The 26478-nt window shown below is 37.9% G+C and overlaps 2 protein-coding genes across 26 annotated transcripts in view; one reads left to right on the top strand and one right to left on the bottom strand.

The window, feature by feature from the left end:
• The window catches only part of ZNF570 (zinc finger protein 570), a 131602-nt gene that overhangs the window by 7815 nt on the left and 97309 nt on the right, over positions 1–26478 (bottom strand). For 3 of the 23 annotated variants that reach the window (XM_072841411.1, XM_072841600.1, XM_072841818.1), the window contains exons 3-6: positions 23599–23734; positions 15938–16021; positions 12870–12996; positions 12447–12542 (exon numbers count right to left, since the gene is read on the bottom strand). In XM_072841411.1, the coding sequence (XP_072697512.1) occupies positions 12447–12542; positions 12870–12996; positions 15938–16021; positions 23599–23646 (355 nt within the window). In that variant the 5' untranslated portion in view covers positions 23647–23734. The other 20 variants (XM_072841486.1, XM_072841347.1, XM_072841659.1 and 17 more) reach the window with 20 other exon arrangements.
• The window catches only part of ZNF569 (zinc finger protein 569), a 51778-nt gene continuing 49750 nt past the window's right edge, over positions 24451–26478 (top strand). Inside the window, exons 1-2 of one of the 3 annotated variants that reach the window (XM_072834277.1) lie at positions 24451–24974; positions 26267–26413. Coding sequence is in view for 2 of the 3 variants with exons in the window: in XM_072834118.1 (XP_072690219.1) it covers positions 26409–26413 (5 nt within the window). In the remaining variant the exon portion in view is untranslated. The remainder of the gene's footprint in view (positions 24975–26266; positions 26414–26478) is intronic. The other 2 variants (XM_072834118.1, XM_072834202.1) reach the window with 2 other exon arrangements.

Below are 26478 nucleotides of genomic sequence, written 5' to 3'. Positions count from 1 at the left end.
AGACATGAAGAGGAGTAAAGACTTCCAAACTCATTCTTTGAGGCCAGCATTACTCTGATACCAAAGCCAGAGTAAGAATACTATAAGAAAACTAGAGACCAATATACTCTATGAGCTTCGATGTAAATAAAAATCATCAACAAATACTAGCAAACTGAATTCAACAGCATATTATAAGGATTATACACCATGACCAAGTGGAATTTATTTCTGGAATGCAAGGATGGTTCAGAAAAAAATTAATGTAACATACATTAACAGAATGAAGGAAAAAACATGATCATTCCAATTGGTGCAGAAAAAGCATCTGACAAAATCCAACACCCTTTCATGATAAAAACACTCAACAAACTGGCAATGGAAGGAAACTACTTCCACATAATACAAGCCATATATGAAAAGCCCACAGCTAACATCACATTCAATGGTGAAAGACTGAAAGTTTTCCTCTAAAATTACCAGGAACAAGGCAAGAATGCCCACTTTCACTACTTCTAGTCAATATAGTACTGGATATTCTAGCCAGAGTGATTAGCTAAGAAAATAAGAAAAATAAATTTTAAAAATCCAAATTATAAAGAAGTAAAATTATGGGTTTGTAGATGACATGCTCTTATACGTAAAAACAATACAGACTCCACATGCCCCCCCACATTAGAACTAATAAATTCAGCAAAGTAGCAGGGTACAGAGTCAATACACTAATTGCATTTGTGTACATGAACAATGAACAATCTGAAAAGGAAATTAAGAAAACAACTCTATTTACAATAGCATAAAAAAGAATAAAATAAGAACTAATCAAGGAGGTGAAAGATTTGTACAATGAAAACTACAAAACATTGCAGAAAGAAATCAAATAAAATATAAGTAAATGGAGATATTCCGAATTTATGGATTAGAACTTTAATATGGCTAAGATGTCCATACTACCTAAAGTATCCACAGATTCAGTGCAATCCCCATCAAATCCCAATGATTTTTTTCAGAAATAAGAAAAATTAATTCTAAAATTCATATGGAATCTCAATGGACCCCAAATAGTGAAAATAATCTTGAAGATGAAGAACAAAGTTCCAGAACAAATCTGGAAAAGAAGAACAAAGTCTCACACTCCCTGATTTCAGAACTTTCTACAAAGTATAGTAATCAAAACATTGTGGTACTGGCATAAAGACAGACATACAGAATAATAGAGTAGAAAATTGAAAGCCCCAAAATAAAACCTCATGTATATGATCAAATGACTTTTGATAAGGGTGCCAACATATATAAAAGACCCACAGCTATTATCATCCCCAATAGGGAAAAACTGAGTGCTCTTCCACTACAGTTAGGAACAAGACAGGGATGTCCACTCTCACCACTATTTTTTTAAGATTTATTTATTTATTTGAGTGAGAGAGAGAGAGCATGAATGGGAGCAGCAGAGGGAGAAGAAGAGATAAACTTAAGTAGACTCTGCACTAAATGCTAAGCCCAACACAGTGCTCCATCTCACAACCCTGAGATCACGACCTGAGACAAAACCAAAAGCCTAACTGATGGTGTCATCCAGATGCCCCTCTCACCACTGTTATTTAACATAGTACTGGAAGTCCTAGCCACAGCAATCAGACAACATAAAGGGAAAAAAAGATATCCAAATCATTAGGAAGAAGTCAAACTTTCACTATTTGTAGATGACATGATACTCTATATAGAAAATCTAAAAGACTCCAAAAACTTGCTAAAATTGATACATGAATTCATTATAGCCTCTGGACAAAAATCTATGTATAGAAAAATGTTGCATTAATGGCACATGAAAAAAAAAAGTTCAACATCACTCATCATCAGGGAAATACAAATCAACCACAATGAGATACCACCTCATACTGTCAGAATGGCTAAAACTAGCAATTCAGGAAACAACAGATGTTGGCAAGGATGTGGAAAATTTCACTGTTTGTGGGAATGTAAACTGGTACAGCCACTCTGGAAAACAGTATGGAGGTTCCTCAAAAAGTTAAAAACTGAACTGCCTTATGACCCAGCAATTGCACTATTAGGTATTTATCCAAAGGATAAATACAAGCACCCCAATGTTTATAGTAACACTATCAACAATAGCCAAATTATGGAAAGAGACCACATGTGCATCAACTAATGAATGGATAAAGAAGATGTGGAATATTATTTAGCCATCAAAAAGAATGAAATCTTGCTATTTGCAATGATGAGGATGAAACTAAAGTGTATTATGCTAAGTGAAATAAGTCAGAGAAAGACAAATACCATATGATTTTACTCAAATGTACAATTTAAGGGAAAAAAAGATGAAGATAGGGAAATGGAAGGGAAAGTAAAATAAGATAAAAACAGAAAGGGAGGCAAACCATAAGAGACTCTCTCTTTTGAGTAGGCTCCATGCCCAGCATGAAACCCAATGTGGGGCTTGAACCCACGTCTGTGAGATCAAGACCTGAGCTGAGATCAAGAGTCAGATGCTCAAACAATTGATCCACCTAGGTACACCAGGAGACTCTTAACTATAGAGAACACATTGAGCATTGAGGTTTGCTAGAAGGAAGATGAGAGAGGGGAGCGATGGGCTAATGGGTGATGGTCATTAAGGAGGACATTTGCTGTGACGAGCACTGAATGTTATATATAAGTGATGAATCATTAAATTCTACTCCTAAAAGTAATACTACACTATATGTTAACTAACTCAAATTTAAGTAGAATCTTGGAAGAAAAAAAGTATTCCATTTCTATACACCTATAATGAAGCAACAGAAAGAGAAATCAAGGAGTCAATCCTTTTTACAATTGTACCAAAATCCAGAAGATATCTAGGAATAAACCTAACCGGTGAAAGACCTGTATTCTGAAAACTATACAGCACTGATAAAGGAAAATGAAGATGACACAAATAAATGGAAAAACAGGGGCACCTGGGTGGCTCAATGGTGGAGCATTTGCCTTTGGCTCAGGTTGTGATACCAGAGTCCTGAGATCAAGTCCCATGTCAGGCTCCCTGCTTCTCCCTCTGTCTATGTCTCTGCCTCTGTTTCTCTTCTCTCATGAATAAGTAAATAAAATCTTAAAAAAAAAAAGAAATGGAAAAATATTCCATGCTTACGGATTAAAAGAATATCATTAAAATGTCTATATTACTCAGAGCAATCTATACATTTAATATAATACCTATCAAAATACCAACAGTATTTTTCACAGAGCTAGAACAAACAATCCTACAATTTATATGGAACCACATAAGACCCTGAATAGACAAAGCAATCTTGAAAAAGCAAAGCAATGCTGGAGGCATCACAATTCTGGATTTCAAGATATATTACAAAGTGTAATGATCAAGAAAGTATGGTACTGGCACGAAAACAGACATACCAAAAATAGAATAAAAAATCTAGAAATGAAACCATTACCATATAGTCAATTGATCTTCGACAATGCAGGAAAGAATATCCAGTGGAAAAAAGACAGTCTCTTCAACAAATGGTGTTGGGAAAACTGGATCACCTTCTTATTTCACAAAAATAAATTCAAAATGGAGGAAAGACCTAATTATGAGACAGGAAACCATCAAAATACTAGAGGACAACATAGGCAGTAACCTCTGACATCAGCCATAGCAACTTCTTACTAGATAGGTCTCCTGAGGCAAAGGAAACAACAGCAAAAATTACTGGGATTTCATCAAAATAAAAAGCTTCTGCACAGCGAAGGAAAGTCAACAAAACTAAAAGGCAACCTACTGAATCGGAGAAGATATTTTCAAATGACCTATCCGATAAAGGGTTAATATCAAAAATCTATAAAGAGGGCAGCCCAGGTGGCTCGGCGGTTTAGCACGGCCTTCAGCCCAGGGCCTCATCCTGGAGACTTGGGATCAAGTCCCACGTTGGGCTCCTTGCATTGGAGCCTGTTTCTCCCTCTGCTTGGGCCTCTGCCTCTCTCTCTCTCTCTCTCTCTGTGTGTGTGTCTCTCATGAATAAATAAAATCTTTTAAAAAAATCTATAAAGAATATATCAAACTCAAACCCAAAAACCAAATAATCCAGTTAAGAAATGGGAAGAAGACAGGAAAAGATATTTTCCCAAAGAAGACATACAGGTGATAAGGGTGCCAGGATCATTCCATGGGGAAAGGATAGGTTTTACAACAAATGGTGCTGAGAAAACTGGATATCCACATCCAAAACAATAAAGCTGGGTTCTTCCTTTACATTAAATACAAAAGTTAACCCCAAGTGGATCAAAGACCTAAATGTAAGACCTAAATATAAAATACTTTTAGTTGCAAACTAAAATTCCTCATGACATTGAATTTAACAATGATTTCTTGGTTATGATATCATAAAGCATAGCCATCAAGGGAAAAGAAAAACTAAATTTCATGAAAATTAAAAACTTTTATACATCAAAGATTATAATCAACAAGGTAAAAAAGGCAAGCCACAGAATGGGAGAAAACATCTGCAAATTATGCACCTGAAAAGCATATATATCCAGCATTTATTAAGAACTCCTACAATTCAACAAGAACACAATTCAAAACTAGGCAAAGGACTTGAAAATACCTTTTTCCAAAGGAGAGATACCAAAGTAACGGAGTAAAGGGATAGAAAAACTATGCTAAGGAAATACTAACAAAAGAAGGCTAAGGTAGCTATACTAATATCAAGCAAAATCGTTAAGGGAAAAATCATCACTAGTTTAAAGAGGGTAACAATCATTTAAAGAGATAACAATAATATATGGAAGAATTTACCAGAAAGATAAAACAATTCAGAAAATATATGACCTAATAAAATACTTCCAAAATATAGAAAACCTGTTGTCATAAATTTAAAAAATCTATGTATTCACCATCAGAGGTTTTTTTAAAATTTTTATTTATTTATTCATGAGAGACACAGAGAGAGAGGCAGAGACACAAGCAGGGGGAGAAGCAGGTTCCACGCAGGGCTCAGGACGTGGGACTTGATCCCGGGTCTCCAAGATCACGCCCTGAGCTGTAGGTGGCGCTAAACTGCGGAGCCACCGGGGCTGCCCACACCATCAGAGTTTTTAAACATGTCTTTGATAATTGACTTTTCAGATTTTTTAAATCAATAAAGACACAGATTTGATCAGCAAAAATAATGAGCTTAATCCAATGAACATATATCAAATGCTGTATATTGCACAACCAGAAACATAATATTTTCTAGGACACATTATTTACCAAAATTAACTACTAAGACATAAAATAAGTTTCAAAGAATTTAAATTAAATAGACCATATTTTCTAACCACAGTACAGTTAAAGAAACAAAATACTTTAATTTGGAACCTAAAAATTCCAGGTAATTCATGGATCCAGAAAAAGAAAATCAATGGAAATTAGAAAATGCTTAGATATACATGATAGCAAAAATACAACCTATCAAATCATGTGGAATACATTCCTAATACAGTCGTCAAAAAAAAAATATTGTATTTTTAAGTTATCTCTATACCCAGGGTAGGGCTTGAACTCACAACTCCAAGATCAAGAGTCACATGTTCTACCAAGTGAGCCAGTCAGGTACCCCTATTCCTTAATATGTCAAGTGCTTATAACAGAAAAGAAAAATCCTCAAAAACAATGAATTATCTAACTTTAAAAGTTAAAAATAGAATAGCATAAACAAATGTAGAAAGAATTAAATAATAAAGAAGAGAAATACGTGAAATTTTTAAAAAGATAAATTAGAGAGGATCAGTGAAGTGGAAAAAAAGTCTGAAAATACAAAAACGATAAATGCATGGAAAAAATCTTTCTCCCTTTTTGGAAGAAAAAAGAGGTCATAATAACATACATTGCCAACTTTAGATAAGAGAAAATAATGGAGAACTTTAATAAATTGAATATTTACATAGGATGTAAAAATTCCTAGAAAAAATACTATAACTCCATGATTATAGGAAAAACAGGATCTTATAACAAATTGAATTAATAGTTTAAATTCTTTTCACACACACAAAAAAATCACAGGCCAAGATGAACAAATTTCTATCAAAAATTCAAAAAACAAAGAATTTTGATTATATACAAATTATTCTAAGGAAGAAAAAAAAGGAATACTCATCAATAAATTTTATGAGACTAGTATCTTGATTCCAAAATCTTACAAGAGTACTCAAAGGGAAAACTGAACATCAACTTCATTGATTAACATAGGTGCAAAAAACCTAAACAATATATTAGCAAACAGTAAGTAGCCATGAATGAAAAAAGATATAAAGATGGTTTTGCCTCAGGACTACAAAGTCGGTTCAACATTAAAAATGTAATAGGTAAATCACCACATTAAGAGATGAAAAACTAAAAACCATCTAATCATCAATAGAGACAGAAAAATGTTTGGTAAAACTCAATATCTTTCCACAATGAAACTCTAGCAAAAAGGAATAAAAAGGTATCTACCAAAACATTTAAATAGCAGAATTATTAATAACAAAATATGAAGGCACCGTCATTAAGACCAAAAATCATACATCCTACAACAAAATGAAATAAAAGGCATCAAAATCAATAAGGAAGAAGTAAAATCTTCACTATTAGATGACTTGACACTATATATAGAAAATGCAAAAGACTCCATCAAAAATTGCTAAAACAAATAAATTCGGTAACATTGCAGGATACAAAATCAATGTACAGAAATGCTGCATTTTTATATACCAATAATGAAAGAGCAGAAAGTGAAATTAAGAAAACAACCCTATTTATAATTGCACCAAAAATAATAAGATACCTAGGAATAAACTTAACCAAAGAGGTGAAGGAACTGTCCTCTAAAAACTATAAAACACTGATGAAAGAAATTGAAGATGAGATGAAGAAATGGAAAAACATCTATACCCATGGGCTGGAAGAACTACTGTTAAAGTGTCTACATTGCCCAAAGCAATCTACATATTTAATGCAATCCCTATCAAAATGACAACAGCATTTTTCACAGAAATAGAGCAGATAATCCTAAAATGTATATGGAGCCACAAAAGACCCCAAATAGCCAAAGCAATCTTGAAAAAACAAAGCAAAGCTGCAGGCATCACAATTCTGGATTTGAGTGATATTACAAAGCTGTAATAATCAAAACATATGATACCAGGGGCCACCCAAGCTGGCTTAGTCAGTGGAGTGGGCAACTCTTGATCTCAAGATTGGGTATAGAGATTACTTAAAAATAAAATTTTAACAAAACCAACAGTATGGTATCGGCACAAAAATAGACACATAGATCAATGGAACAGAATAGAAAATCCAGAAATAAAACCACAATTATATGGTCAATTAATCTTCAACAAACCAGGGAAGACTATCCAATGGAAAAAAGTCTCTTCAACAAATGGAGTTGGGAAAACTGGACAGCAACATGTAAAAGAATGAAACTGGACCACTTTCTTACACCATACACATACCAAAAAAAATTCCTCAAAGTAGATTAAAAACCTAAATGTGAGACTCGAAACCATAAAAATCCTAGAGTAGAACACAGATAGTAATTTCTCTGACATTGGCTATAGCAACATTTTTCTAGATAGCTCCTTTGAGGGAAGGGAAATAAAAACAAAAATAAACTATTGGAACTTCATCAAAATAAAAAGCTTCTGCACAGCAAAGGAAACAATCAAGAAAACTAAAAGGCAACCTATAGAATGGGAGAAGATATCTGCAAATGACATATCTGATAAAGAGTTAATATCCAAAATATATAAAGAACTTATACAATTCAACAGCCAGAAAACAAATAATCCAATTAAAAAATGGGCAGAAGACATGAACAGACATTTATCTAAAGAAGACATACAGATGACCAACAGATACATAAAAAGATACTCATCATCACTCATGATTAGGAAAATGGCAATCGAAATTACAATGAGATATCACCTCTCAAACCTGTCAGGATGGTTAAAATAAATAGCACAAGAAAGAACAGGTGTTGGCAAAGATGTGGAGAAAAAGAAACCTTCGTGAACTGTTAGGAATACAAACTGTGCAGCCACTGTGTAAAAGAGTATGGAGGTTACTCAAAAAGTTAAAAACAGAACTACCCTATGATCCAGTAATTGCAGTACTGGATATTTACCTAAAGAATACAAAAACACTCATTCAAAGGGATACATGCCACCCTATGTTTATAGCAGCATTATTTACAATTGCCAAATTATGGAAGCAGCCTAAATACACTAAATTGATATACACACATATATATATACACACACTAAATATTATTCAGCCATAAAAAAGAATGAAATTTTGCCATTTGGAATGACATGCATAGAATTAGAGAGTATTATGCTAAGTGAAAAATGTCAGAGAAAGACAACATATGATTGCACTCGTATGTGGAATTTAAGAAACAAACAAGCAAAGGGGAAAAGAGATAAAGACAAACCAAGAAACAGATTTAATTACAGAAATCTGAGGGTTATCAGAGGGGAAGGGAGTTATCAAGGGGGATGGGTTAAATACATGATGGAGATTAAGGAGTACACTTGTGATGTGCACTAGGTGATGTATGGAATTGTTGAATCACTATAGTATACCTGAAACTAATATAACACAATACATTAACTAACTGGAATTAAAATTATAACTTAAAAAAAAAGAATGCCTGCTATCACTACCTCAGTTCCTATTGTACTGAATATCTAAGGGCAACAGGAAAAAGAAATTAAAGGTTTAAGAATTTAAAATGAAACCACCATTATTCACAGATACGCCTGCCCAGAGAAAAAAATCCAAAGAAATCTAAAAACTATTAGCATTAATGGGAGAGCATGGCAACATTACTGGATATAAGGTCAATGTATAAAAGTTAAGTTCATTTCAATACATGAGTAGCAAATAGAAAATATACACAACATTTAACAAAGTAATAAAACTATGATGCCCAGGAATTAATCTAACAGAAGATGTATATGGCCTTTATGGAGAAAATTATAAAACATACTAAAGGAAAGTTTTATAAGCTCAGTAAATGCAGAGAGAAACCACAGAATAAAAAAAATTATAAACAGAAAAGTGTATAGGGACGCCTGAGTGGCTCAGTGGTTGAGCACCTGCCTTTGGTTCAGGTCATTATCCCCAGATCTGGGATTGAGTCCTGCATCCGGCTCCCTCCGGGGAGCCAGCTTCTCCTTCTGCCTATGTCTCTGCCTCTCTCTCTCAGTCTGTGTCTCTCATGAATAAATAAATAAATCTTTTAAAAAAAAGAGAAAAATTTATAAAATTGACATACAGAATAAGTAAATTTCAATCAAAAGCCAACCGCTTTTTTTGTTGTTTTCTGGTGGAAACTAATAAGCTGGTTCTAAACTTTATTCAGATGGCTAATAAGCAAACAAGAAATTATGAAGAAATAAACAAGGTATAAGGGACTTGCCCTAACAGATACTCTGCCTTACAATGAAGTATTTTAATTAAGACAGTGTGGTGCCAGCATAAGAAAAAAAGAGATCAATGACATGGAGCTCAAAATCAGACCCACATATATACTATAACTTAATATATTAAGATATAACATTCTGAACAATGAGCAAAAAGAGCTCATTTCTTCAAAAAGTCTAGGACATTTGGTTTTCCATAAGGCACAGAAATTAAATTTTTACTTCAATCTCAAAAATCAATTTCGATTGGATTATAGCCCTAAATACAAAAGGAAAATCTTTAGAAAACAATTTGAGAATATCTATATGAGTTTAGAATACAAAAAGATTTTAAACAAAATGTCAAATCAAAAATATAAATTACAAACATATATACAGAAGACAACCTTCCCCAAAATGAGCAAAAGATTGTGAGCAGGCAGTTCACAAAGGAGGAAATCCAAATGGCCATTATAAATACAAAATAAGATGTCTTATTTATTTTGTAATCAAGTGATGGCAGTATAAGATAATATTTCACACCCACCAAATTGGCAAAAAAAATTTTAAACTTCTCACTTCTGAGTGTAGAGCAATGAGTACTCTCATACACAGCTGTTGGAAATGTTAAGTTAATAAAGAAAAAAAGAAATGTAAGTTAATACAAGCACTTTGGAAAGTAAATAACATTATCTAGTGAATTTCTGGCTTATATATTATATATTCCATATATAAGCATATGCACCTACAGTCATGTTTAAGGTTCACAGCAGTTAACATTTATAATAGCACAAAATGGAAACAACTCAAATGACCTTCAATAGGCAAACTGCGGTTTGTGGAATACATTACATTTCAGCAGATAAAAAATAGCTACTAAAATTAACATGGATGAATATAGGAATATAATATAATATTATATATATAATTCAGGAATATAATTCTTTTTAGAGAGAGAGAGGGAGAGAAAAGGGGAAGGACAGAGGGAGAGAATCTCAAGCAGGCACCACACCCAACATAGAGCCCGACTTAGGGCTCGATCTCACAACCTTGAGATCATGACTGAGCCAAAATCAAGAGTCAGATGCTTAACCAACTGAGCCACCCAGGTGCCCCTCAGGAATATAATTTTGAAATGAGAAAAAGTCAGAATTACATGCACCATATATTTTCACATGTAAAAAGTTGAAAATACACAAATATACTATTTTTAAAGGGTATATGGCACAACTATTAAGAAAAGTCAAGAAAAAATAAGCAGAATTGTAGAATAATGGTATCCTCAATAATGGGTGGGGACTAAAAAAAAAAATGGGTGGGGACAAGCCATGGGTGGGGAATGGTGCATCTTTAGGTGGGGCCCTCAAAGGCCCATAATGGCATTGACAATTTTCTATTCTTTCTTTTTTTTCTTTTAAGATTTTATTTCTTTATCCACAAGAGACACAGAGAGAGAGAGAGAGAGGCAGAGACACAGGCGGAGAAACAGGCTCCATGCAGGGAGCCTGACGTGGGACTCAATCCCGGGTCTCCAGGATCACACCCTGGGCCAAAGGCAGCACTAAACCGCTGAGCCACCAATGCTGCGCCTTTTTTTTTTTTTTTTTTTTTTTTTTAAAGTAATCTATATACCCAACATGGAGCATGTTCTACCAGCTGGGCCAGCCAGGCACCTTACAATATTCTATATCTTAAGCTAAGAGATAGGTACATGGGTTTTGTTCTATTATTATTTAAATGATGTATATATGCTAATATACATTCATGTGTATGATTAATAATAATTAATAAATAAAATTTAACCATATATTCTTTGACACTATAGTCCCACATCAAACACTGTTCTTAAAAAGCTGAACAAGGACATAAAATACTGGAGAAAAGTACTGGGGGTGGGTGAGTTGCAGAGTGGTATCGACAGAGCTATTTACAGTGACTCGCATTTTCTTTTGAACTTTAGTCTTCCATTTTACCTCAATGCTTCCTATGTCTTTTTTTTTTTTAAAGATTTTATTTATTTATTCATGAAAGACATGAGAGAGAGAGAGAGAGAGAGAGGCAGAGACACAGGCCGAGGGAGAAGCAGACTTCATGCAGGGAGCCAGACATGGGACTCGATCCCAGGTCTCCAGGATCACGCCCTGGGCTGAAAGTGGCGCTAAACTGCTGAGCCACCTGGGCTGCCCAATGCTTCCTATGTCCATCTAAAAATCCTTCCTATGCCACAAACCTAAACTCTTAATTTCTTTTCTCTCAAATATTTTTTAGCTTCTCACCCGTGTTTTTGTTAGAGACCATCACCTTCTCAGTTACCTGGACTCCTTGGCCTCTCACCTCTTTCTCTGCACTTCCTTGTGTCAGCTTTCTTTTCACATATGCCATTTATAGCTAATACTATATCTCTGCTGCTAGCCCATCAATTGTTTGATAACTTCTACAAATATGTAGCGCCTTAGCATCTTGCATGTACTATTTAAAAATTCAGTAAATGTTTATGAAAGGAATGAAAGAATGAATGAACTGACCAAGAGAAAAATGAGGCATTTGGAGATCTACTACTACAATAATAGTAACTAACAGTCTGAGTTCACAATATGAAAAAGGAACTGTTAAAGCACTTTAAAAGTATATCCCATTTTACAGACAATAAAAGTACAGAGAAGTTAAGTAATTTGCCCCAAATTTTACTGCATGTAAGAGTCAAGACTTGAACCTGACACTTTAGTTGTAGCTGTCTGTACAGCTCAAAAGTTTATCAGATCAGGAAAAGATTTTTTAAAGACTAGAAGAAACTTATGAACGTGGGAAGGAATGCGACTCAGAGAATAGATAAATGAGTTCTTAGAAAGGAGGAAGCAAAGTATTAAGGGAGACACAGTGAAGAATAACAAATTTGGGGGAACACTGTAAAAGACCCGACATTTCTAATAAGACCTAGAACATGCCAACAAAGAAGAGTAAGGAGGTGATACCTCTGGGACAAGCTGAGCCTTCACCTCCAGAGGTTTTTGCCTGCCTATTTCCTCTTCACTCACCTGAGCACAAGCCTTTTGCCAGCTCTCTCTTCACCATCCAGGGCTCTTTCCCTTGTTCCAACAATAATATCACACTTGGCTTAGAAAAGCAGAGTCCTGCATGTATGAAAAGAAACAATTTGGTCATGCTGTGGATATCCCAGAACTCATAATCCTTTGATCAACAAGGAAGAGGGAATTTACAGTAAGCCAGAGATAAATGTGTAAAGGATGTATATTCAAAATATAGGAAAGCTAAAGCTTGCAACACAGATTAGTAATAGATCTGTTGCCCAGCAACTCCACAAATATTAAACCATTACTTTGCACAGCAAAAGACATTTGGCCACGCACTGAAGACGCTATCCAAAGATTCACAACAGTGGTAGCAAGAGGTCTTTATGAATAGGAGCTCAATTTTGCGAGGACTCAAGATATTCTTACCTAAGGACACCAAGATTCTATAATTCTCCAACATCACATTACTGTACAGATGCCTTTGAGAAGAATTTAGACAATCCCACTCCTCTTGGGAGAAGTCTACAGCCACATCTCTGAAGGTCACCAACTCCTGAAATGAAATAAATAAGTGAATGAAATAATTTCATCTCTTAACATATTCACCTTGTTATACCCCAGGCATACTGGGCTTTCCCTGATATTACATCCTCAAATCAAATATGTCAAGTATGTTCCCCCTCAAGCCTTTTACACTTGTCAGATTATTCTGTATAAAAATAGCAAGCTCTTCCTCTGTTCCCTATTTCCCTAACCCTCCTTTATTTTTCTCCATGGCACTTAATTATTTTATTATCATCTGCTCCCAACCTTCACTAAACTGTGAAGTTCATGAGGGCAGAGTATGTTTTTGATTTGCTCACTGCTACATCCCTAGTTATAGAACTATGTGGCACATAGTATGTGGCACACATGAGGCATTCAGGTATTTGCTGAAGAAACTGAATTAATGAATGAATGGTTTGACAAGTTCAAGAAACTATGAGAGGATCAAAAATGAGACCAGAAGCTGCTGGGGTGCTTGAGTGGCACAATTAAGTGTCCCACTATTGGTTTATACTCAGGTTGTGATTTCAGGGTCCTGAGACAGGGCCCCAAGTCAGGCTCTGCTTGGGAGTCTCTCTCCTTTTCCCTTTGCTCCTCTCCCTGTATTCACATACTCGCATGCGCTCTCTCAAATAAATCCTTAAAGAAAAATGAGACCAGACAGTGCTTGCTATATCTCTGAAAATTGCGCTAGACCAAAGAGAGAAAATCATCAATTCTATTAAAACTTTAATCCAAAATACTTAAAGTTTTGTGTAAAGAAATGGGTGTTCTGCTTAGAATATTGTTTCTGCCTATAGGGGCTAGGCAAAGTTCTTAAAAACTTGGAGCTATCTGTGATTCAGCTGGGTTCTAGATTTCTATAATGTGACCACATGCTGATGAAAACTAACATACATGTTTGTGTGTGTGTATGTATATATATACACACACACACACACACATATATATGTGTGTGTAAATTTTTTTACAAAATTAGAAGAGGTGAATCTGTCAAGGCAAGAAAACATTTACTGGGCACTTGATACAATTTTGTCATAGTTAAACTGTCTACAGAATAAAAATTATTAAAGTGTTTTACAACACTCAGTAAATTTTTCTTATTTAATTATATGATGTAGTTTTTGAGTTTCAACTCTGTCCTACCAATAATATCCCTTATATGTTGCAGAAATGTTCCTGTTAAGAGTTTGGTTCATATGCCATATATGCTTCCAAAAATGTTTTCCTTACCTTATGTAAATATATATAATAAATGTATAAATATTTTTAACATATGGCACGGCACACATTTTTTCAATGATTCTTTTAATGAAAGTTAATGAAAATAATGCCAATGTCAAGATAATGAGCTTAAATTATTACTTTAAAATATTTGACTTCTAACAAATGGTCTCTTAAAATATCTGACACCTCTCTCTCTCTCTCTATATATATATATATATATACACACACACACACATACAATGGCATATTAGTCATCAAAAAGAGTGAAATCTTGCCATTTGCAACAACGTGGATGAAACTAGAGGGTATTATGCTAAGCAAAATAAGCCAGTCAGAGAAAAACAAATACCATGTGATTTCATTCATATGTGGAATTTAAGAAACAAAGCAATTGAACAAAGGGTGGGGGAAAGAGAGATAAACCAAAAAACAGACTCTTAACTGTAGAGAACAAACAGATGGTTCCCAGAGGGGACATGGGGGGCAGATAGATGAAACAGGTGAAGGGGATTAGGAATGCACATCTCTTGATGAACACTGAGTAATGTATGGAACTGTTAGATCATCCATCTTTAAAAAACCTTGTTGACCACAGTTTATCCTTCAGTCACCACCCTTTCTCTTATTCCCTTATAGCTAAATTATTTGAAACAGTTGTCTATACTTTCTATTATTTATATTCCTGCTATGAAGAATCATATAATATGACATGTGTAACAGAATCACTTGACTGCTCTGTTGAGAATAGACTAAAAGAGAGGTAGGATGCAAGTAGACCGAAAAGTTAGGAAAGTATAGCAATAATGTAGGTGAGAGATGACAGTCTGGACCAGAATGGCTGCTGTGTTGGTAGTAAAAGTGGTCAACTTCTGAATATACTTTGAATGTAGAACAAATAGAACTTCATGATGGAAGACTTTTAGCTTGAGCATCTGAGACAGGGAAATATGTAAGTTTCCTAATTGGTTTCCCTGTTTCTATCCTTGTCCCATTCAGTTTATTCTCAATAGCAGCCAGAGTGATTCTATTAAATGAGAATTAGATAATGTCATTTCTATGCTCCTAAACTTCCAATGGCTTGTTTCACTAAGTTTGAGATGTTTGAGTTTGAGGTATCATTATACAGCCGAATGAAGATGCTAAGCAGAGAATTGGATGTACAAGTTTGAATTTCAGGAGAGAGGCTGGGACTATATATAATTTAGTGGTTGCTGGCACACAGATGGCATTTAAAGTCAGGAGAAAGAATGAGATGACCAAACGAGGGAGTATAGATAGAGAAGAGGACCAAGGACTAAGCCTTCTTTCTTAACAGGTATTCAATAAAAATTTGTTGAGTATCTGAACATTTGGATAAGGATTATAATGAAGAAGTTAGTCTGTATCTTGGGGAACAGCATTCCAGACAGAGGGAAGAGCAAGTACAAGGCTATGAGTTAAGAATGTACTCAGCTCACTATAAGGAAGCTAGCGTGCCTAGAACTGAGTGAGTGAGTTACAAACAGAGTGATTAGGTGAGCTCAGAAAGATAGGCAGAGACCAGATTATGTTTGGCCTTGTAGGCTAAGGCAAGGACTTCAGCATTTATTCTGAATGAGGTAGGAATCAACTACTGGAGTGTTTTAAGTGACATGATTAGCGACCCAGAAAAGTATCAGCAAAAGCAAAGTTAATGTCTGCTTGGTTTGAAAATATTTCAAGAAATAGAGACATCAACTCACCTGGTACATGGCTTTAAGAAGTCCAACAGCCATTCTTTCCTCCTCTTGGCTCTTCTCGTGGGAAATGGCAGTGTCCTTATATGACTGAAATGAAAAACTAGGATTTTCTTGCAGCATCTAGAAACACCAGCCTATAATTTTTCAGTTTCTCTTCCCTCCTCTTGCACCCTTCCTTCCAATAGAGAGAAAGCATACTGGAGACCTAAGAAATTTGTTTGCATACAATTTAACCCATGCCTAAATCACTTCCTAATTTATTATTTTAGCAATAGATTTTTACAGATAAGGACTCCAAGGAATCTAATCATTTGCATAAAGACACACAATCAATGAATAACAGTACCAAGATCAAACAAAGGTCTTCTTGACTCCACAGTCTTTCTCCTCTCCAACAGACTAGTGGTTCTGAAACTTGGCACCACCTGCTTCAAAAGATATTGGTGGCACACAGTCTCACTAGTCCCCCCACATACTCACTCTTAAATAAAACTACAGTACCAACCACTGTCTCACACACACAACAACCCGCGGCCCCGGGTGTGTGGGCAGTTTCACACCGTCACACTCTTCCGTAGCCCCAAGTCTCAAACACTAGGCTATCACAACCCACGTTCACTCACACAACCCCAGTCACAAAGAGGCCGAGGGTACTGGAACAACGGGGACACAATACCCTCCCACCCCCACTCCGTCTCACACTGTAGCACCAACCATCGACTCGCTCGCACCCAGTCACAGACAGGACGTGCACAGGCACCCCGGATGACAGTCTCACACTCTGTGACAACCAACCACCGTCTGGCACCTGGAGTCAAACCGAGGGCCCCGGGAACCGACGTCCGGGGGACCCACAGGCCACTCCTCAGCCCTTTCCCTACCTGCAGAAGTGAACTGCGGGAAGATCCCGTCCCCGCCCCGAAGGCTCGGGCAATCTACTCCGGCCCACCTCCAGCCCTAAGAGTCTAATGGGAACCCACCCCTGCGGGCCGGGAAAGGAGCGACTGGGCCTCCGGAGGACACAAAGGGGCCGCCGGCCCAGTGCTCGCGGGGGCCACTGGGAAATGTAGTCCTGATCAGAAAAAGCGGCGCCGCAGAGTCCGACTGCACTGGCGCGACTCCGCTGGGGGCTCGTAACACCGCCCCCTCCGCCCAAGGTCCTCCCACGCCCGCCTTACAGAGGAAGCCCCAATCTCACCTCCGAGACAGGGTCCGCCAGAGAAACGAGGTCGAGCGTCAACTAGACGGATTGAGATTGAAGTGCTCGGGCACAAGTGCTTGGTCCACCTCCCTTTGTAACGGGGCAGAGAATTTAGGGCACCGAGTAGCCGCAGGGGGAGCGGTTCGTGTTTGTGCGTCCACACAAACGGGGCGAGAGGCGAGCTCCTACAATTGAGCTGGGGTACCCGAAAAAGTGTGGAACAGAGAGGAGAGTGCGCAGGTGCATTATACTTCCACCCAGTCCCGCCTTCCCTGGAGCGTTTTTTTGCTTGGGGAGTGAGTTACCTTGAAGAGCCGAGAGGAGGAGTCAGCGTAGAATGTCACCCTTTGCATACGGTTCTTGTATTTCTGATTTGGTGATTGTGGCTGTGAATGTGTGCCCCCTTCCTAAAATAGCTCTTCTGCTGGGTATCTGCAAAGTTCCTTTATCCTGTCCTTTCAGATACAAATGTCACATCTCCAAAAAGGCCTTCTATCACACCTCTCTGACCGCCTTCATCTGATCTATACTCCCTTAGAACAACAGTGTTTATATTTTAAGTTTTCTTTTCTTAAAGATTTTATTTACTTATTCAAAGAGACACACAGAGAGAGAGGCAGAGACACAGGCAGAGGGAGAAGCAGGCTCCACGCAGGGAGCCGGACGTGGGACTCCATTCCAGGTCTCCAGGACCACACCCCGGGCTGCAGGCGGCGCCAAACCGCTGCGCCACCAGGGCTGCCCTTAAGTTTTATTTATTGTCTCCCCACAAGTTCTGTCCCCTGACTTTAATTTTGTGAGTTGGTGCATGATTCTGTCATTGTTTCTCTGTAAAACTCTGGGTGTTAGGGTGGGCATGCTGGTTTTCTTTGACCATGTGTAAGAATGTTATTGTGTGACATTTGTGATGTTACCTGTGAAAATGTGTTACAATAGAAAAGACACTGGTAAGAGTGGAGTAGGAGTGTAATAGGATAGTGTGTGTGACAGATTCTGAGGACTAGTCTAATGCATGTGGATGGCTTGTGATATCTGATTAGAAAGAACCTACTGTGTGCCAGATGCTCTTCAGGGTGCTGGGATATACACAGACAAAATAAACTTTTAAAAATCGCGAATAGAATACTACTGAGCAGAAAGGCAACCTCCAGAGGCTAAATATATGTATAATTGAATAACAAATAGAAGTCTGGACCTACACAAGGGAATAAAGAGCATCAGACATGGTAACTACAGGGTAAATATGTAAGAACTTTTTATTAAGTAAATCTCACTAAAGGATAAATTACTGTTTATTTTTAATTTTTTTTATTTATGATAGCCACACAGAGAGAGAGAGAGAGGCAGAGACATAGGCAGAGGGAGAAGCAGGCTCCATGCACCGGGAGCCCGACGTGGGATTCGATCCTTGGTCTCCAGGATCGCGCCTTGGGCCAAAGGCAGGCGCTAAACTGCTGCGCCACCCAGGGATCCCTAAATTACTGTTTAAACAAAACAATGTAGCTTTGGATATATATGCAAATCTTATGATAACAATAGCACAAAGGCCAGGAGAAGTAAATGGAAATAAACTACAGTAAGTTTCCTACATTCTTTTTTTTTTTTTTTTTTTTTTTTAAGATTTATTCATTTGAGAGAGAGAGCATATGCAGGAGCAGGGGGTTAACCTGAATAGCCTTCTATTTAAATAAATTGTATTTGTAATTAAAAACCTTCCTATAAAAAAAAAAAAGAAAAAAGAAAGAAATACCAGTCCCAGGTAGCTTCACTGAAAAATTCTATTACACATTTCTATTTCATTTTAATTTCTAGTAAACATTTAAAATTCTCTTAAGCATTTAAGGAAAAAATGATAATTCTATGTATACTCCTTCAGGATACTAAAAAAGAGGGAAAATCTTCCCACTCTAGGAGTTATCTAGCCAAAATATTACCCCCAAAAAACTACAGACCAACATTCCTCATGAACTTGTTAATAAAACTTTAGCAAACTGAATCCAACGATTTGTTAGAATGATAATGCACAATGGCCAGGTGGTGTCTATCCCAGGAAGCTAAGATTGGTTTAAGATTTGAAGCCCAAGGCAGCCTGGGTGGCCCAGCGGTGTGGCGCTGCCTTTGGCCCAGGGCATTATCCTGGAGTCCCACGTTGGGCTCCCTGCATGGAGCCTGCTTCTCCCTCTGCCTGTGTCTCTGCCTCTCTCTCTCTCTCTCTCTGTATCTCTCATGAATAAATAAATAAAATCTTAAAAAAAAAAAAAGATTTGATTCCCAGTGTAATTCAGCATATTAATGAACTAAAAGAAAAAATCAATATTATCATCTCAATAGATGCAGAAAAAGCATTTGACAAAAATCAGCATCCATTCTCGAATAAATACACTTATGAGAATATGAAGTAACCTTCCTAAATGAAGGCCATCTAGCCTTCATTTTCAGCTACCATTTCACCTAACAAAACAATTGAATATTTTCCCTCTAAGATCAGATACAATGTTGTATTAAAAGTTTTTGCCAGTGAAATCGTGAAAAGAAAATAAACAGCATACATATTTGACAATGTAATGAGTCTAATTCCATTTTTTTGATGTTTGCTCATAGCTCTAAAAAAAAAAAACTTACGAATTTAAACAAGACACTTGATATGGGAGAAAACTATCTAGGATTCATTTCTTTTAGAGTAATTTACCCTAACTTAAAGACAGATTGCCTTACATGTAACAGCTATGTATAAGGAAGTTGTAAAATTGTTGGTTTAACAATGATAAATGAAAGACAATAAAATTATCCAAACACGGTACACAAGGATTTTTGTTTTTGTTAAACAGAGCAAAATAACTTAGAGAATATAAAGATAAAAGCTGAATGAGTATACCACTAACGGAAAGAGGGTGTTTTCACAGAACCAGTATTTTTCCCCATTCCAACTCCATTTGATGTTAATTAAAACATACCACCAGTCATTTAGGTTTTTTTTTTTTTTTTTAAGCAGTATGCTCATGCACATACACCAGTTACTTTATGCACGGTAAAAGAATGGGGAAGAGGAAAAGGAAAGACTACAGAAAACCATACCGTGATAGTTAAGATGTGGTGGGGTGGAACCAAATTGCATTTTTCTAATTGAGAAGGTCTTCTTTGTCTGGAGGAGCAGAGTTCTGGAGTAATGTAGCAGATCCCTTTTTAGTAGGTACCTCCTGTCTGTGGCTTGAACACATCAACTGTATCTTAATCCCCCATTTTCAGCTGTACAGATGAGTGTTTCATTGGCTGCCTGTCAAATCAGAATCTAATTCACCTCATTAACAAATTCTATTGTTCACAACAGGCTTTTGTTAGATTACTAAGTATTGTATGCCCTCTTAATCTCAAATCTGCACCACAGGACCATCCTGTTCTGCCACCTCCAAATGAATAGGATCATTGTTCTCAGTCTTGACTCCTTCCGTGGGCTGTTTGCCAGCTGCAGTGAGGTCTGGAGCCTCCTCAGCTGCTGCTTCACCAGGTGTGCACCACAAGAGCACACAAGCAGCACCAGGAGTGGTGAAACCTCACTCAATCTTGGCTCTCCAGGACCACACCCTGGGTTAAAGGCGGTGCTAAACCGCTGAGCCACACCGGCTGCCCCCTCCTGGCTTTTAAGCCTCACTCCTCTTTTCTCTTGTGCCCCACAAGCTCAGGTTTTCCCTCCTATGACACTTGCAGATTTAAACCACACAAGCTTCCACCATAAAATCTTCCTGCCAATTTCCTTTCCTTGCTTTTCCAAACCAATTACAGACTTTCCTGGGAAGCCTGCCCTGCTTTTCCTAGGAAGCTTCATTATGTGAGTGATAAAACTTTTCATACCCTCTTGGTGTATGTGTGTGTGTGCTATCATCAATCTCAACATCCCAACCATAATTTTGTGGGTGGTACCTGCAGATTGGAAAAGAAATGGGTATCACTATTCTTAGCAGCTAGGAATAGCTACCAATGTCTTTTTTTCACAAGTGACATGATCATCTCTGTAGGAAATCCAATGGAACGTCCAAAATTCTAGTAGACACACTAAGCGGCTTTAGCAAAGTTACAGACTACAAGATCAATGTACAAAAATCAACTGTATTTCTATAACTGGCAAGGAACAACTGAAAATTGAAATTTTTATAATGTACTTTAAAACAGCATCAAAAACTCTGAAATACTTAGGGGTAAATCTAACAAAAGATTTCATTACCTTTCTGTCAAAAACTATAAAATATTACTGAGAAAAAAGAAAGAAGAACTAAATAAATGGGTATATATTGTGTTCATGGGTTACAAGATTCACCATTCTGAGATGTCAGTTCTTCCCAAATTCATCTGTATTTTCTTTTTTTTTTTTTATCTGTATTTTCAACACAATCTCAATCAAAATTCCAGATAGGTTTCTTTTTTTTCATTTCTGTTTTTGGTATAAATTGACAAATTCCTTCTAAAACCTTTCCTAGGTGTTTACCTAAAAGAAATGAAAATTTATGTTCACATACAAAACTATACATGAATGTATACAGCAGCTTAGTTATAATGGCCAAAAGTTGGAAACATCTCATGTCCTTCAATGAGTGACTGACTAAACATAGTACATCTACATGGAATACTATTCAGCAATAAAAAGTAATGAATTACTTACACATGTAATAACATATATGAATCTCCAGGGAACTAAGCTGCATGAAAAACCAATGCCTAACTTACATATTTTATCATTCCATTTATCAAATATTCTTGAAAGGTAAAATTATGGAGATGGGAGAACAGATTAGGGTTACCTGGCCTTAAAGAAGGGGCTGTGAGGAAAAAGGAAGTGGGTGTGGCTACAAAAGGACACATTATCTTTGTGATGACTGAAATATTCTAAATCATGACTGTATCAATGTCAATATCCAGGTTGTGATATTATATACAGTTTTGGAAGATGTTACTGTTGGGAGAAAGTGGGTAAAGGGCACCAGGATCTCTTGAATTATTTCTTACAACTGCATGCATATCTAGAATTATATCAAATTAAAAAAAAGCTAGGCCAAAAAAATTCTAAAGTGGCAGACCAAAACCCAACTACATTAAATATAAGTTTACTAAATATGTCAAAATAAAGAGTAAGATTGTCATTATTTATATTTAAAATAATGCTGTTTAATAACAGACACACTTTAAAAATAAAACAGGTTAAAAACAAACAGGTGGAAAGAGATAAACCATGCACTAACCAAAAGAAGGATGGTGAAACTATAGTAATATCAGAATAGACTAAGACAAAAAAGCAATTATAAATAAAGAGTAAATTCCATAATAGCTTCTTGGATTAATCCAACAGAAAGTTATCACAACTTAAGATATATGTATCATCCAATAGGAGAATTTCAAAATATGTAAAACAAACTTCACAGAAAATACAAGGAGAAATAGACAAATTTACAAGTATAAAAAAATCAGGAAGCTGTACATAGAACAACCAACTCTGTTCTTTTATCATCTCTTAACAAAATGATAAACAAAAGTAATTCTTACAGTAGACAGAAAAAAAATTACTATTGGTAGAGACAAAAGACAAACAAAACTTATTTGGAGGAGGGATGCCTGGGTGGCTCAGTGGTTGAGCGTCTGCCTTTGGCTCAGGGCTCATCCAGGGGTCCTGGGATTGAGTCCAGCAGTCGGTTCCCCACACAGAGCCTGCTTCTCCCTCTGCCTGTGTCTGCCGGCCTCTCTGTGTGTCTCAAGAATGAATGAATGAATGAATGAATCTTTAAAAAAAATTTATTTGGGGCAGCCCCGGTGGCACAGCGGTTTAGCGCCGCCTGCAGCCCGGGGTGTGATCCTGGAGACCCAGGATCGAGTCCCACATCGGGCTTCCTGCATGGAGCCTGCTTCTCCCTCTGCCTGTGTCTCTGCCTCTCTCTTCGCTCTCTCTGAATGAATAAATAGATAAATCCTTAAAAACAAACAAACGATAAAGAAATTTTAAAAAATTTTATTTGGAGGATAGGTTCTTTCTTATGTAGTGTTTGGGAATCCCTTGTCCTTTCCCAAACATAGATTCACACTACTCTGAAATAGTGCCCATTATCATCTAGTGAAAAGTAGACTCTCTTCTACTGGATCCTAGTCGTAACCTAGTCATGTGGCCTTCACATAGTTTCATGGTAAGGTTATGAGTCAGAAGCCTCTCTGACACCTTCAAAAACCACAAGTTCCTAATATTTAGCATGCTGTAGTCTGCAGCATTTTAAAAAAAGTATTTTATTTATTCATGAGAGATAGCGAGAGAGAGAGAGAGAGAGAGAGAGAGAGAGAGAGGCGGAGAAGCAGGCTCCACGCAGGGAACCCAACGCAGGACTCGATCCCAAGTCTCCAGGATCAGGCCCTGGGCCGAAGGCGGCGCTAAACCGCTGAGCCACCAGGGGTGCCCTAGTTTTCAGCATTTTGTTCTTTGTCAACATACCATAGCAGAAAAGCATTGGGCTAGTGTTTTCACAGACATTTTCTCCATTTTTGTCTCTACTGCAAAATTATGGCAGAGAATTCAACTGTCATTGTTGATTAATTCTTCTGAAGTCGGAGCCAAACCCAATGAAATGCTGGAAAAAAAAAGAATGAGATCTTTAGGGCAGAAGTGACATAGTCTGGTTTGCTAGATTTTTAGGTTTTTGCTCCTGGTTATTTCTCTATTTTCTCCCGTACACTTTTCACTCCCGATGTCGTGGCTGCTTAGGATTCCAGACATGACCTTGCATTTGATGGCTCAACTGTCTTTGCCCTCTTTTACAATACTCTTCTATATTACGAGTATCACCTTTGTCCATATGACACACACCCATTGTGAAGTAACGCAGAATTAAAAAGCATGGGTCATATGGATTCACAAACCTCCCAAATTCCTCCCATTTCATGTCTTGGTGACTGTGGTTTATTGGCGTCACCGTTACGTTTCAGTATTGTAACAGAGGCCAGTCAGAAAATCAGAAACACACAAAGAATTAACACAAGCACACTGTCTCTGAAAAAACTTGCAGGGTCGGAATCAAAGGGTCACATAGAACATACAACGTGACCCTAGTCTCACACAAGGGGTCGTGAACTCGCACGACCCCCAAAGTCCCTGGACCTCAGAGTCTCCCGACTCCATAGACACCCTACCCCAAGTTCCACGGCCGGTATCTCCCACACACGGTCACACAACGCCACTCCTCTTTTCTGACTGCCGCCAGGAGCCTGAGGCTCAAGCTAGCCGGGCCGGTCCTGCCGCCCCCGGACCCCTGATTTTTTTTCCCCACTTTCACCCTGAAATCCGGGTGGGCCTCGGACCAGACGGAACTAAACCGACTCAGCAGTGCTTCCTTCACGGATCATGTACCATAACCCCGGGAGACCCAACCAACCCATACCGAGGAAGATTCTTTTTGCAGAAAAATAGACTCGGCCGTGAAGGCCTCTGGGAAATGTAGTCTGTAGCCGAAAAGTTGCGAACCTTTTCAGATTCTTCTCAGCACCAAGTTGTGCTCCTGGTTTCCGAGGGGAGTGCCGGGCTCACCTGAAGCAGCTCCAGCAGGACTCAGCTGAACCTCCTCGGCAGCCCTGGGAGCCCTTGCTCGCAGCGGTGGATGATTCCCGCTACTCGCCGGCAGGAAAGCCGACCCGCCCCCGCCAGCCGCGGGGGCCTCTGGGAAGTGTTGTGCGGCGTCTAACGGACCGAGGCTCGTGCTGCCCTCAGCCGCTGCCGGCGCTGACCTTAGAGGTTCCTCAGACCCGGCCGGCACCCGCTGCGCCACTTGGGCGGCGTGGAGGTGTGGAACTGGGCCTGTGTCCGCGGGCTCGCGGGTGAGTCTTCGGGAGGCCGCGAGCTCTGAGTCCGGGACCCTTTGTGCTGCTCGCGAGTAGGGGCCTGCGGACCCGGTGCCTGTGTTGTTGGGGGAGGATGCCCGCAGGGCTGTGGCGGTGCCGGAGCTTCCCTGAGGCCGGGGGAGCGGCGCGTGGAGGACTGTGCGTGTGGCGCGATGGGACTGTGTGCCGGACGTGTGTCTGTGACTGAGTGTGGCCGTGAGAACGTGTGTGCAAGCCGATTGTGTGGATGTGCACAATCCTTTTCCTTTTATGTCTCGGGAGGAGCGTGGATGCGAACGTGCGTGATGTGGGATCGCGAGTGAATGAGAAACTCCGTGGATAGAAGGTAGAGCACGGTTGTGTGTGTGTAGATTTGTGCGACTGTTTGTACGAGGGCTTCGTTTCTTTGCTTTGTGGTGATTGGAAATAGGTTTTAATGAGAGATACAGTAGCCCCAATACTTTAGTATTTATTTATTTATCTTGAATTTTATTTTTGTGTAATTGGCCACGTTGTTTTGTGTGCATACTAACTTCATGCTCCTTGCCCCTCCCGACTACCCACCCCAAATCGCAAAATACGGAGAAGCTCAAAGAAAACAAAAATCGTTCATAATTTTGCCAGCAACTATCAAAATTTACTTCCCATCTTTTCACCTTCCTGTGAATACATACGCATGCATTCATATATGAATACATAGGTGCATGATGGCTTGGACATTGGTATTATACCAAAAATACAGTTATGTCACCTACCTTTGTCATTTAACAATACACAACATTTTTCTATTTAAACAACTGTAGATTTATATCATCATTTTAAAGTTTTTCATGCTATATATATTTGCATATATTTACCCCCGTTGATGGGTAATTTGTTTTTTCCAACTTCTTGCCATTATAAGCAGTGTGTTTATCAGCAACTAGGTGTCGTGTTATAGGGCACTTTCCTAATTTTGGGGGGGGGGGCGGCAAGCTCCTAAAGGTGGATAGGTCAAAATGTGTGCTTATTAAAGACTCCCTAAGTTTATCCAATTATTCTCCTGTAAGGTTCCAATAATTTACAGTATTATCGGCATAGTATAAGGTTGCCTGTTTTCATACACCATTGATAACAATGGTTATCTACTATCTGTAATCTTTGTAACTTCATAGATGTAAAATTTCTTTAATTTGCAGTTGTTTGGTTACTACTGGTCATGCATTTAAAAAATATATGTTGTGTGTGAACTATGTATTTTCTAAAATATTTTTCTAAAGCGGGATTCCATTTTCACATTTATTTTCTAGATTCTTCAGGTATTCATTTATCAACACATCACTTGTTGAATGCTGTCTGTGTGATAGGAACAACTCTAGATGTTTCGGATATAGTGTTGAAACAGGAGAAACTGCTGTCATGGTACTTATATTGTCGTGGATGAGATAATAAATGAGGTGAGTAAGTTAGATATAACATATATTCAGTAGTGAAAATATTAAGAGAAAAAATAAAACAGAAG

The sequence above is a fragment of the Canis lupus genome, chromosome 1 (genome assembly GCF_048164855.1).
Source record: "Canis lupus baileyi chromosome 1, mCanLup2.hap1, whole genome shotgun sequence".
Taxonomy (NCBI): domain Eukaryota; kingdom Metazoa; phylum Chordata; class Mammalia; order Carnivora; family Canidae; genus Canis; species Canis lupus.
This window is presented reverse-complemented; position numbering and strand designations above follow the sequence as displayed.